General features: G+C 32.2%; 1 protein-coding gene across 1 annotated transcript in view; it reads left to right on the top strand.

The window, feature by feature from the left end:
* The window catches only part of LOC139513177 (sentrin-specific protease 1-like), a 29,777-nt gene extending 16,641 nt beyond the window's left edge, over positions 1 to 13,136 (top strand). Inside the window, exons 11-18 of the mRNA XM_071301457.1 lie at positions 534 to 566; positions 945 to 1,047; positions 4,403 to 4,545; positions 4,998 to 5,201; positions 6,438 to 6,517; positions 7,251 to 7,329; positions 8,585 to 8,680; positions 9,477 to 13,136. Coding sequence (XP_071157558.1) covers positions 534 to 566; positions 945 to 1,047; positions 4,403 to 4,545; positions 4,998 to 5,201; positions 6,438 to 6,517; positions 7,251 to 7,329; positions 8,585 to 8,680; positions 9,477 to 9,542 — 804 coding nt within the window. The 3' untranslated portion in view covers positions 9,543 to 13,136. The remainder of the gene's footprint in view (positions 1 to 533; positions 567 to 944; positions 1,048 to 4,402; positions 4,546 to 4,997; positions 5,202 to 6,437; positions 6,518 to 7,250; positions 7,330 to 8,584; positions 8,681 to 9,476) is intronic.
* Positions 13,137 to 15,150: the final 2,014 nt, after the last annotated feature.

Below are 15,150 nucleotides of genomic sequence, written 5' to 3'. Positions count from 1 at the left end.
GTCAACCTCTTATATCTTATGGTGATAGGAATATAGTCTTAACACACAGTCAACCCCATCTGTCAGATGGTGAGGCAAAGGGAGTGTAAACATTGACAACAACTTATGAGGAATAATTTCAAAATAAGCCATTTTGTCAAATGACATAAAGGAAAAATAAATATACAATGTCAACCACTTCTGTCATAATAACATAAAGAAAACCCACGTTTGACAGTTAAATACAACTAATTTTTCAAACTCTAGACAATGTTCGAAAGCAATAAGACAAAGAGAAAATAAACTATTTGACTTCCACAGTACTCCTCATGCTTACTAAACAAACAAAAAAAAATGCAGGAAAGGAAATTGACACAAAATCTTACATTTTACAATTTTCAATTTTCTCAATTGTGTTGAACTTTTTTTTTATCCACATATGATTAGTATTATACCTATTGGAAAAGAAAGGCTTTTTTGGGAGGGAAGGATTAGGTCACATGCAGTCTAAATGTTTAAATTTTGTTTGATATTAGAATTTGTATCTTTTACAGAGAAAAGGCAAAGATGATGATCTTGAGAAAAGGGTGAGAAGGAATTCTTAATTAACATTGGTTTGTTTGGATTAAAACTCAAATAAATAATCACATAAGCATTTTATTTAATTTCCCAAAGAAAGTATTCAAACACATCTCAATAACTCAGATATTACGTCCCATACAATATCTTTTTTATTAATAATATTTACAAAATTAGAAGTTAAATTTGAAAAATATTATTTCAGTATTATATTTACTGTGTAATGAATTGCTGTTAGAATTTCAATTTTATGGTTTAAGACCAAAATAGTACCTCCAGAAAATAATTTTGATTATCCTTTGGTGTTGGATTCCTGCCTCATTCATTATACCATACCTGTTTAGAGAAGTTTGATTGTTTAATTAAGTGTTGTTTTTGATTTTCAGTTACGCATACAGATGAGGTTGTATGAGAAAGTACCAGCAGTAACAGAAGATTTACCTGTAGAGTTATCAGAAGAGGAGGAAGAAAAAGAAGAAGTGCTACCTGGTAACCATAGTATATCTGATTCATATATTTACATGCAGTATTTCCTAAGATCATGATAATTAAACTCACTTTTTTTTCATTCTCCAAAAATGTCAATAATAATTGCTTGCAAAAAATATCTAAATTACTGTGACAAACAAATATCAACAGTTAGAAAATCAAATTTTGTGAGAAAATAAAGTAAAACACAAAGGTTCCTGATTCGATTCCTGCTCCAAGATGAAAATTTTAGGGACTGAATTTTCGGCTTTTTCGGCTCTCCCTTGACACCATTTGCTAGTATGGTCTTGAGGAAACAATGACAGTCTGTCGGAAGGGGACGATAAATGGCTGACCTTTGTTAAGAGAGAGCCATATGTCTTGCACATAATAAACACCCTTATAGATTTCGAAAAAGAGCAGGCTAATACCGCTACAAGGCAGCACTCACACCCGCAAGGCCAACATTAAAAATATCTTTGTTTCCCTTCCCCGACTGAGGTTATCAGGGTATGGGTAGGTAGGTTGGCAAATTATTATGCCCCACCTACGATAGTATTATGTTTTCTGGTCTGTGCGTCCGTTCGTCCGTCCGTCTGTCTGTCTGTTCGTCCGTCTGTCCCGCTTCAGGTTAAAGTTTTTGGTCAAGGTAGTTTTTGATGAAGTTGAAGTCCAATGGACTTCAAACTTGGTACACATGTTCCCTATGATATGATCTTTTTAATTTTAATGCCAAATTAGAGATTTTACCCGAATTTCACGGTCAACTGAACATAGAAAATGATAGTGCGAGTGGGGCATTCGTGTACTGAGGACACATTCTTGTTTTATTTTATTTCTTGATATAATTTTTCTATATTGAAGTTTTACAAAATTCAACAGGTAAGATAAGTCAAGAAAAGTGGGGTATTCCCTGTATTCAGTGTACACCCCAGTTTTCTGGTGTTAAAAACAGTATACAGGGACCTCCTTTTTTCCTATTCATTTTATGGTATGAAATCTACAAAAGCACATATTCTTCATGTGATAACAATGTTTTTAAATGAAAGCAAGTGTTTAATTAGTTAAAAATCAAGCTTATTTCAAGTCTAATTTGATGCATAACTCACAACAGTTCCTGTGTTCACCAATTCATACCTTGATCATCAATTATGAGATAACAAAAAGATATGTTAATGACTTGGGAATTAAAATTCAATGAATAAAAATTTTCAATACAAGTGAACATAATTCAGTTATGTTCAATTACACCTGGATCATGCACCTTGGTCAATTAAGTCCTAAACAAAAGATTTGTATGTTTTTTTCTAGTTCTAGAAAAAACAAGGTTTCACTTATTCATGTTTTGTTGTTCCTAGAATACTTTGAGTATTTACAAATTCAACTGATGTAAGTTATAACGTAAAACGTGCCCTTTTGTAAATTTCATGCCATAAATTGAAAAATAAAAACACATTTAAACTGGTCTTGTTTACACCAGAAATCAGGGAGGTTCCCTGAAAGCAGGGAATTCATGTATCCCACATTTGCTGACTTCTGCCCAACCTGTTCGAAGTCGTAGACAAAGTAGATTTATTTCAAAGCACGATTCAGACCATTTTTACTCAAAGATTTTATCCTTTAAACAGGAACGAGGTAAAAGACAAAGCCAATCAAGGTGCACTCAGTGGGTTGAAAGATGCTTCAGATTTTTTATTTTCAAATATCACCCTTGCACACAACACAAATAGTGTGGCAAGGCATTATGTTTGTTTTCCATGATTCCGAATCATATAGACGCTTCAATGCAAAAATGCCTTGATTTAAAACGCTTGTTGACTACAGCATCGGAAAGGTATTACAAAAAACCAACGCACGTTTACAGCATCGGAAAGATATCGCCAAAAACCAACATAGCAACAAAAAAAATTTTTGGACAAGAATGGCCAATAAAAAATTTTGAGTCGCTGCGATTTTACCGGGTCGGTCGGGGGAGGGGAAACAAACAATATTTTATTTTTGGCCCAAAATGGAAAGGGATTAATATAAGTTGTAAAAAATTGTTTCCCAATCCACTGTAAATAAATATGTTTAAACTAAACTACACTGAACTAAAACATGCATAAAAATATCAAAACCATGATTTAATATAGCTCTATTTTATCAGATGTAAAAGGGAAGATGTTATAGACTATATTGTGGTTATAATCAAGATGTAACATTTAGGGATGAAATGCATGACATAGAAATATGGTGTTTTTTTTGTCGAGCCTGCAACTTTTGTTGCAGAAAGCTTGACATAGGGATAGTGATCCGGCGGCGGCTACGGCGGCGGCGGTGTTAGCTCACTTCTTAAAAGCTTTATATTTTAGAAGGTAGAAGACCTGGATGCTTCATACTTTGTATATAGATGCCTCATGTTACGAACTTTCCGTCAGTCACATGTCCAATGTCCTTGACCTCATTTTCATGGTTCAGTGACTACTTGAAAAAAAAGTTCAGATTTTTTTGTAATGTTAAATTCTCTCTTATTATAAGTAATTGGACAACTATATTTGGTATGTGCGTATCTTGCAAGGTCCTCATGCCTGTCAGACTGGTTTCACTTGACCTCGACCTCATTTCGTGGATCAGTGAACAAGGTTAAGTTTTGGTGGTCAAGTCCATATATCTCAGATACTATAAGCAATAGGGCTAGTATATTCAGTGTATGGAAGGACTGTAAGGTGTACATGTCCAACTGGCAGGTGTCATCTGACCTTGACCTCATTTTCATGGTTCAGTGGTTATAGTTAAGTTTTTGTGTTTTGGTCTGTTTTTCTCATACTATATGCAATAGGTCTACTATAATTGGTGTAGGGAATGATTGTAAGGTGTACATGTCTAGCTGACAGGTGTCATCTGACCTTGACCTCATTTTCATGGTTCAGTGGTCAAAGTTAAGTTTTTTAGTTTTGGTCTATTTTTGTAATACTTTATGCATTAGGTCAACTATATTTGGTGTATGGAAATATTTTATGATCTATATGTTGGTTACACAGGTTTTATTTGACCTTGACCTCATTTTCACGGTCCATTGCTAAGTTTTAAGTGTTTGTGTTTTGGTCTGTTTTTCTTTATTTATAAGCAATAAGTCAACTATATTTGTTGTAATGAAGAATTGTTAGCTGTACATGTCTGCCTGGCATGGTTCATCTGACCTCGACCTCATTTTCATGGTTCATTAATCAATGTTTCATTTTCTTGGTTAATGTTGAGTTTATGTGACAGTTGTAATAAAGCTTTATATTTAGGTCTATCAAGATAGTATCAAGGATTAGTAAAGAAGGCGAGACATTTCAGTGTGTGCACTCTTGTTTTCATTGTCCTTAAAAAAAGCTATTCTTTATTTGTACAGAAATAACTCCTGAAATGGATGATGTCATAAACAAAGCTTTAAGAGGTCAACCTGCACATGAAGTACTAGTAGAGGGGTATAGACTTCAAATAACAAGGGGTGATATAGCAACATTAGCTGGCCTTAATTGGTTAAATGATGAGGTAGGTCAGAGGTTTTGGTTCAGACAGTGCGGTTAGCACATCAGTTTAGAGTTACATCACATTTCCGTGATATTTTTAATGATAATGTTCATATAGTAGTTCATGTTGAATAAATTTTTCTCAGACAATGACTTCTAAAAATGATTAGGGAGGAGGGGTATTTAAGTTTTGTTTGTTATTAGCATTAATATGTTGATATTGTAAAGTATTTTTTGTATTCATGTTAAAGAATAATATATCAAGGTGTTATAAAATAGCATGAAGTCAAAGTATATACAATATGATTGCAATATGGAGAAGACATACAACTAGTCAACAAAATATGACATAAAACTAAGTTCTGTGCATAATAAATAAATACAACTTTTAAATGTGTAAATAGTAAGATTTAGTAGAAATTACAATTATGAAAATTTATATGTCATTGCTTAATATTATAACTTATTTTTCAGGTGATCAATTTTTATATGAACATGTTAATGGAGAGAGGAGAAAAAGACAATTATCCGAAATGTTATGCCTTCAATACATTTTTTTATCCCAAAATAATGTCTGGTGGACATTCCACAGTGCGGCGATGGACAAAGAAAGTAGATATATTCAGTTATGACTACTTAATTGTTCCTGTACATTTAGGAATGCATTGGTGTTTATGTGTAAGTTGAAATTAATTACTGTAATTTTATTGATTAAAAATTGGCGTAGTGGAGGGGGCATCAAGTGTTACCGTTGTCTGTGATGTCATTACATCCCCAAAATTGGTTCCCATTCTATAACTTTAGTTTGCCTCAATCAAATGATATAAAACTTATACACAATGCTTATTACCACAAAACATAGATCAGTTTGAAATTGGGTGGTATCTCTTTTACTATTCATGAGTTATGCCCTTTATGAACATTAAAATAGCTGAATTTTTTGTTTCCCAACCAAAAGTTATCAAACTTATTCAATCACAAAACGGTCTTCACTTCATGAATCTTGCATTCCTACATGTGGATGCTTACTCATGCATATTTACAAGGGGGAGCCCATAGACACATTCTTTATAAATTTTATTTTGGTATGTTTTCATCTAGATATTTGACTGTTTACATCAATATCACACATATATACGATAAATATATACACATCAATACATATATTTCAAGAGGAAAACAGCTATTAAGTATGTGAACTTTTTGTAAATTAACTTAAAGAGCATGTCTCTTTAACTTCCCACACATTTATAAGTTAATTTCTGCACCATCACACCTATTTGTACAGAAATAATGCATGTGTTAATGAACATCAGTTTAGTTTAGTATGTGAACATTGTAATTGAACTTCTGCAGCATCAAAGCAGTCTGAATACATATACATATATTAATGAACGTCTGTAGATAAACTTTTAAGGGTATGCACATTGGTATATAGATTTCTGCAGTATCATACATATATGTATATTTGTAACATTTGTAAATTGGTGCTCAGTGACGAACGCAATAGAGTCAAAGCTTTCAAAAGTTTTTGAACGTTTGCAAAGAAGTGAATTTCTACAATTTAATACATTGTGTGAAAATAAGCCTTATTACAATGCACTCTTCCAGGTATACTAAATTGCTGAAGATTTAAAAGTGAAACCACATATGTAAAAAGAAAATATTTAGTTTCAAAATAAGCCATCATACATATTCATGTTTACAAAATGGTCAAAGAAACCAAAGAAAATTTATTGCTGCTTAACTCAAATTAATGTCCCATATTGACAGATCTATCACAGCTATCTAAGTTAACCTCTGTGAGTGAATATTGTTGGATCACAGCTTATATCATGCTCTTAAGGTACACTTCTTTAATACAGCACTTGCCTGATGTAAAAAATAATTAACTACTTTTTTAAATGATTTTAGATTGTGGACTTCAAAAAGAAATGTATAAAATATTACGATTCAATGGGAGGACAAAATGTAAAATGTTTAAATGCAGTCAAGTAAGTATATTATGGATTAGGTCAGATTCAGTCAAGTAAGTATATTATGGATTAGGTCAGATTCAGTCAAGTAAGTATATTATGGATTAGGTCAGATTCAGATTGTTTTCAAAATAATGATGTGGATTATTGTCTATACTGTGGATTCATTTATTTTTGTGGGTACCAATTTTCATGGATTGAGGGAAACTTGCATATTTGTGGATATTTAATTTTGTGGTTTTGGCCATGTCTGCATACATTCCTGTAGAACATTTGCAATTCATTGAATATTTAAATTCGTGGTTCCCCTTTACCCACAAAATCCACAAAAATTAGTATCCAACAAATATTAGCGAATCCACTGTAGATTAAATTACCATACTTATAAATTGATTGATAAAAGCTTAAAATGTTATCTTAATCAATAATGTTGTGGATTACATTTTAAGGAGATGTGGTAGGATTGCCTATGGAACAAAATATTCAAAGACAGGGATACAAACATCTATAGACAAATTACAGTATTCAACTACGAGTAAAAAAACATGCCCTATATTAAGCAACACTTAATTACATGGTGAGACATGTTAATAATCTACCTGTTGCAAGCTAAATATTAGCTTTTGTGGACTGAACATTTTATTCTATTATTGACTTCTTAGGTTTTTTTTTGATAACTTGAGACATCTATAAATAAAATCAGCCTGAATGAATTTTGCATTAAACATTTTATAATATTATATTTTTGAAGGCAATATTTATGTGATGAATGTAAAGACAAGAAAAATCAACAGTTTGACCAGTCAGGGTGGTCAACAGAAATAGCTGAGGTAAGGTTGATTGAATAGCTGTATAAGATTAATCTGACAAGGTATTGAATAGACATAACTAAGATCAATAGGTCCAGTGTAAAGAAGGGGGGATTCAGTGATGCTTATCACATGATTAGGGTCCAAAAAAAATTACTGTATTGCTTGTTTCCTTATAATGTGATAAGTTGATCACTTTAGCTTGTGCCTTTTAGTAATTAAACTATGATTCCATGATTTTAAGATCCTCACAGAAATAGTAAACAATGTACTTTTAAATTGATATTTTAAACCTGACAAGTGGTCCACAGGGCCGTTATGTCCTGATCAGGGCTTCCAAAATTATTTTTAGCCAACCGAACATTTTAAATCTTATCCAGATTTTAATGCCTTAAAACTAAATAGACAAAAGACAATTATGGTAATCAGTTGGCCATCCCAATGAATGACATTAAAAAAAAACGATATTTAACTTTCTTTGATACAAATTCGAAGTTCTGACGTAAACTGTTAAATGGCAGTGCATCATTTGAAGTGTGCAAAGTCAGTGTACTATTATCTGCCTTAGACTCTAAAATTTGTGCAAAATAACGCTGCCAAAAACTTTACTTTTGCTTTCTTTGTCGTACTACTGTATGTTGACTTGACAATGGTAACATGGACCAGATACGGATAAGTAAAATCTTTGTGCGTTATTTCTTCAAGAAAATACTCGAAATGAACGTTAGTTAAATGTATCAATGATAGTTTTAGCATTTTTAAAGAGCAAGGATGCTTAATTAAATTTCCCATCTGTGCACATGTGCACTAGTTCAAACAACTTGATTCTGACGACCTTTTAAAATTTTTCATCAAATCATATTTATAAATTAGCTGTCAGACAACTAATTAACCTTGATTTATAATGAGAAGGTATTATAGTTGGGTTTGTTTTGATAGTATTTATTCATCATGTCACTTTTATGACCGGAAATGTCTGGCTGTTAGCAAAAGGTCGGGTCAAAAAGATCGCAAATACTTCCAAATTGTTTGGTAAATTATGTTAAAATGACCGTCTCTTGAAAAGTAGATTACCATTTCATGTTTATCCCAGACAGACATTGTCCAAACAAAATTAATTTGTCTGGAATATATGACGGTTTTGGAAGCCATGGTCCTGATTGATATGAATGCCTTTTTGCAGTCGCAGACCCAGGATGCCATTTTAAGTTCATCTAAATATGGATTGTTTGTGCTATGCATAGATGTCTCTAATAGCTGTAATTTGTATTTGTAGGATATCCCACAACAAATGAATGGTAGTGATTGTGGAATGTTTGCATGTAAATTTGCAGATTATATTACAAGAGGGGCTAATATCACATTTGAACAGGTAATAAACAGATTTAATATTCCTTTCCAATTCCTGCAACATTCAAAGAGAATGCTCTCAAGCTGAGCTTTATCCACTAAACATCCATATTGTGCAGGCACCTGATGAAGACGACATAATTACTTCTAGATGTTACTTGGTATATTTTGATACTGCATTGGTTGTTTTGTCAAAACCAAAGACTTGAAAATTTGTATTTGCTACTTTTCGACTAGGCACACATTATTTAGCAGTGAGAGTCAAGACAGGTTGGATCAGAGTCAGATTAATAAGTCCAGGTAGGGCAACATGTCTTTCTGCTGCCTGTCACCTTGTGAATTAACATGAAGTACAAAGCAGAGTTTATATTCATATAACATTAACATGTTCTCTTTTTGCATAAGTATTTAATTTGCTGTTGGACATTATACAGATATCCATTATCTTTTGGTATTTCTTGTCACAGGGTTGCTGTTTCATTGATGTATAATCTGCATCTCCTTTTATCCATATTTTAATAATATACTGCCATCTTTACATGAAAAACTACCTAGAATTGAAACTGTTCTGTGCTGAAGTGGGAGATTTGACTCCCGTCATGAGTCATGACTCTGGAGGGAGATTTCCATATTAAAAAAATAACAGAAGACTCCTAATAATTTATAGAGACTTTACTCTTGTTTAATAACAAAACAGTTTCTTGATGAGTTTTAGATTAATGTGACTTGTCTTAACTAGAAAGGTACACCATACATTACCGTAGTTCTTTAATGCAACAATCAACAATAGCATTACTAAAATCTTCTCTTTCTTTCAGAAACACATGTCATATTTCAGACGAAGAATGGTCTATGAAATTGTGAAGAAAAATTTACTTCAATGATTGATGACAGTGCAATTTTTCAAAATATTTTATGTGATGCAAAGACCATATCAACATGAGATCTCACAAGTTTGAGGCTTGAATCGTTCAAAGTCCCAATTTGAGTGGAAAAATGCTTGGATTATTGTGATAAAGTACTGGTACATTTGTTGTGACTAACAATGGAATCTATGGTTAAGTCAGAAGATAATAAGTTGGGTCAAAGTTAAAGAAAGATGACAGACCATTATCATCTTATTTTGTTTATAGTTGAAATCTGGTGAAAAATAGATCTGTCTAAAAAAAATCAGTCTGATTAAGATTTCTTAATAATCATGGGAATATCACAGGATTAAACATACTGAGGTCCTACATTTGAAGGATGCTTTGACAGTTAAAATGAATCATTTTCAAGTGTTGGAATAGAATTCTTTGCTTTTTGGATTTTTGTCTGTTATCTTGTTTGGTTGAATTCTAATAGTTTCAAAAATAAAAAGAGGGTAGAAAAATGTATGGCTGACTAAACTTTTTTGTAGAAACTGTTATAAGTGCTAATACCTGTATATTTTCTGGATTTATTTTTAAAAAGGAAGCCAATTGTTAAGTTTTCTTAATGAAAATCTAAATATTACTTCAGAAATTTATTGTTAAAGTCAGCATAATTACATATTGATGTAAACTAATTATGGCAAGTACTTATCTTCATTTAGTGACTGAAAATCTTTGTAACTGTTGTACATCGGAATCTTATTATTAATATGTACAATGTATATGCCAGTTCCTATTTGTTGATGATTGTTAAGATTATATGAAAATAACAATTATAGTTTGAAGTACTTGTATGTATTAACGTCTTTGTGAATCATTTACAAAGATACAAATATGTCAGCATTTTTCTGATTTTGTTTTTGAAAGACAATCAGTAATTGATAGGATGTTATTCTAACTATCTGTTGCTGATGAAGACAATTTAAATCCTAAAGATAGATTTATCATAAAAAGTTTAATGTGCCATGATTTGTGTTTGATGAAAAAATATCTGAAGCAGTTAATTTTGCAAAAAATAGGGTTACTGATGCAATACAATGTCAGAGGAATTGTTTCTACAAGTGCTAAAAATTAACTAGTCATCAATAAATGATTTTATTTGTATTTTTTCAGTTCCATTTGATTTTAGGTGAATTGATCAATAATATAGAAAAATGATGTCTATAGAAAGCTGTGTAATAGGCACAGTAAAAAGAATAGTGATTAAACAAATCACACTACTTTCATTCTTTGTTTAGATTTATTGCAAGGCCATATGAGTGATTAATCTTTTTTCATTTCCTTTTTTCCTGAAATTTGTTCAAATAATAGTACACGGAATGTGATTTATATTTATGTAATACTTATGACGAAAACCTGTTTCTCCTTAAAATTCAGACAATGTTGCTTAAATTTCTGTATGACACAAAAAAGGACTTCATGCTCCAATTCAAAATAGTGAAATATAGCCCATAATTAGAAATAAACAAATTGAAACTGTGTTATCCAAAATTTTTAATGCAGACCCATTCAACTGAAAAGTAGATAAGTGTGACTTAGTTATTAATGTACATACCCCTCTTTGTAAAATTGTACAGACCTTTGTAAATATGTATATAATGTATGCATCCATTATCCTCATTATACCTGCTGGTTGTAAATTTATGTGATAATAATATTGTAAATTCAGAAATTATTGCGTTCATTTATTACTGCAATTTTGTCATTTCAGACTAAAATGCGATTTTAATTTTTGCGATATTGAGAAAAATCCTATTTAAGTCGTATGAAAAATTTCTGAATTTACAGTAAAAGGTATGAAACAAAGTGTCTTAATCCATCAATTATTAGGGTGGGAGTTGGGAAAGACTGTCCATCAGTCATGTATTAGGCTAAAGTTGTTTTTAATGTAGTTTACCTTGAAGTTGTAGTCACAGCAACTTTAAAATTGGTACATTATGATGTGAACTTGTAACAATTTATGGGTTTGCTTAGGATTTGGCACTTATCTGAACTTAAAAAAATGTCATAGTTTATGTGGAGCATATTTTCCATCAAGAAATATTTGTTTCATTCCCCATATATATTTTCTGTCATATGTTTGTTTCTCATTTGTTTCATTTGTAAATATCATTAACTGTAAGGGTGATACCCTTCGACACATTTTCATTTACAATCTGAAGTTTCTCATGTTTAAAAAAATTGCATGATATAGTTGAATAGCAAGTTTTTTTCTGAGTCATTGAGGCCTCTTATTGTGTAATGTCAACAATTGTGCAGGTAAATCAGGTTTCTTAATTTCCTATGCAGCTTATGGTATGAGTGTCTAATGACATTTCTGAAGAAAACCTGAGCGAATAGACCACTTTCGAGTTCATCCGTCACCGGCAAAAACTCGTCAATTATGCACGCCTTTATGACGTCATTTACCAGATAGAGGGGATCGCCTGTATCCCTGCACTATTTACGTTCATCAAGCGTCTTAGTGATTGTCGTTGTGCAGGATAAACTAGACATAATGGTTGTTCTGTAGTCACTTAATGACAATTCCCTAATGACAGCAGTGCTGATTGTCAAGTTTGAGAATTTAATTTGCTGAATAATTCGTACAATATAGAATTATAGTTTTCCAACCACTCGCTCAACATTGAAACGGAAGTGATGACGCCCCTAAACGCACAAATGACGTTCACTAAAACCAGAGTTTTTGACGGAAATGCATCGAACTCGAAAGTTGTCTACTATTTTTAGTTCATCTGATCTTAATGAAGATTTCCTTTTAGTCTCTTCATGTCAAGATGTATAAGAAATGTCTCAATAGCTTTACATTTTCTTAACTATAAGGGCCATACTAAATTAGGGTTAACATCCAATACTTGAACTTTTGTTTTAATCAATGATTTTTCTGTTAGTTCCTGCTTGGTTTTGTCAGTTGACCAAACATTGCAGATGTCAATTGTACCTGGTACTCAAAGTTTAGTTTCCTAAACAATTTGGACATGTTCCCATTGTTTTTTTATGTGATTTCAGGAGTTTTTAGTGTGGCCTCAGTCACCTTTGATACTGGTATTTGAAGTTTTCATAATCTGTAATAATTGAATATCAACTACACATTGATATTAATATAAGTGAGCCTTTTATGATTTTATCAATAGTGAAATGAAATAATGAAAACAGATATAAAATTGTATCCATTTTTCAAGAATTGTAAGGTTCTCTAAAAGGTAAATATTCTCTGCATTTGTGGTATCCTTTATTGATGTCTCACTCTTTTGATTGTGATACGAGAAATGTCTAATATGAAAAACAATATTAAGCCATAACTAAGGAAATCACTTGTCATTTAAGTGATTTAATCCCGGATTTTTAGGAATGACTATGACATGAAATTGGTCATCTGACTGTTGCAGGTTTGTCATTTTTATATTATTGATTGTTTTAATTATGTTAGAGACCAAAATTTACAAATGTATTTTGTCTTGGTAACTTATCATTTCGTATTTAAGCTCATACTCTTGTTTTTTGTAAGATGAAACTTTGAACTGTAATATAAAAAAATATTATTTGTGCAATAAATGTTAAAACTGACTTATAATTTGGTTTCTATATTTTCCCGTTTCTTATATTCACTGATTTCAATGGAATCTATATGCCACCATATTCAATATGAAATTGAGAATGTCAAAGAAACAACACAGCGAGAAAAACCTTGCACCTGCTGCTGCAGGCTTCAGCTGGCTCCAAAACATATAAATGAACTAAAATAAAAAATCTTACTAGACTTACAAAGGCCATAGGCTCCTGACTTAGGACAGGCGCAAAAATTCAGCAGGGTTAATCATGTCAAGTGAAATCTCAACCTTCCCATTATTGACAGCTACCACTTTTCTCATCGGAATCATCATTGTTTAAATTTGAATTATATTTTTTCTCAGTGCAATTATTTGACTAACCTTACCCAGCTTATGAATAAGAAATGGAGTTCTTTCCATAAATTGAAAAGGTGACTGTATGTTTGAGGTAAAGGCAACAGTAGTACAATGTATATACCACTGTTCAAAAGTCCTAAATCGATTGAGAGAAAACAAACCCTCTTACAAACTAAAACTGAGGGAAACACATGTACTATAAGAGGAAAACAATGGAACAACATAAACACTGAAGTGCAACAAAAACAAACGCCAATGCAACATACACAGAAACAAACTATTTGATGACAACTGCCATATTCCTGACTTGGTACAGCACATTTTAAGAAAAAATGGTGTATTGAACCTTGATTTATGGCTAGACTGTTTTATCATCATGACTTGGGACAGGCGCAAAAATGTGGCGGGGTTAAACACTTTTATGAGATCTCAACCCTTCCCCTATACCTCTAGCCAATGTAGAAAAGTAAACGCATTACAATACATAATAAAATTGAGAATGGAAATGGGGAATGTGCCAAAGAGACAACAACCCGACCATAGAAAAAAAAACCAGCAGAAGGTCACCAACAGGTCTTCAATGTAGCGAGAAATTCCCGCACCCAGAGGCGTCCTTCAGCTGGGCCCTAAACAAATATATACTTGTTCATTGATAATGAACGCCATACTAATTTCCAAATTGTACACAAGAAACTAAAATTAAAATAATACAAGACTAACAAAGGCCAGAGGCTCCTGACTTGGGACAGGCGCAAAAATGCGGAGGGTTAAACATGTTTATGAGATCTCAACCCTCCCCCTATACCTCGAGCCAATGTAGAAAAGTTAACGCATAAAACTGCTTTATGAATTCAAATCAAAGTTTGTCTGCTTCATCTATAGGATGTCAATTACAAAGTTTTTGATTTTGTTCAGGTTGATTTACCTATATGGTAACCTTGTCTTCAGATCGAACATAGTGGCCCCCAGTTTTGGCTAATATATTTTTTTAAACTATAGTATTAAAATTAGAGAAAAAAATGGCATTAAAAATGTTCAGCACAACAAGTTCTGTCTTCCATAAAAATTTTGCACACCTTTTTCTGAGCTATTGTCCCTGAAATATATTGAGATTTTTTTTTATTCTCATGTTTTTCCTTGCCATTGTTTAACAAACTATTAGAGCTAGCTTTACAGTATAAATAGCAAAAATTGTCCGCACAACTAAGTGTATCCTCCCTGAAAGTTAGTATTACAGTCCCAGCTCCATTGGTGGATCCAGGTTGGAACCCCCCTTTTTTATGGACGATCAATGCATTTGAATGGGGACATGTAGTTGGAACCCCACCCCCTTTGTCCTGGGTTAGGACCCCCTTTTAAAATGGCTGGTTCCACCCCTGCAGCTATGATATAATTTTTTATTGTCACTCCCAGATTATGATGAAGGTAAAAAATTCATCTAGTTTTATTGTAACATCGTATCAAAAAGAGCAAAAACAAATTAAGAAAGTGAAAATATTACAGAATATTTCCTTTAAAAAAAAAATACAACAGAAAAAAATAGAAAAAAAAGGGGCACCTGTAAAAATATTATACGTTGAAAATTATTTCTGGACACACTGACACGCGTTTGCTTATTCACATTAGTTAATTGAGTTGTTTTTCATAATTTTTTTCTCAGATAATTGATTTTT

This window comes from Mytilus edulis, chromosome 2 (genome assembly GCF_963676685.1).
Source record: "Mytilus edulis chromosome 2, xbMytEdul2.2, whole genome shotgun sequence".
In the NCBI taxonomy this organism is placed as follows: domain Eukaryota; kingdom Metazoa; phylum Mollusca; class Bivalvia; order Mytilida; family Mytilidae; genus Mytilus; species Mytilus edulis.
The sequence above is the reverse complement of the archived record's forward strand: the minus strand, read 5'-3'. Positions and strand labels throughout refer to the sequence as shown.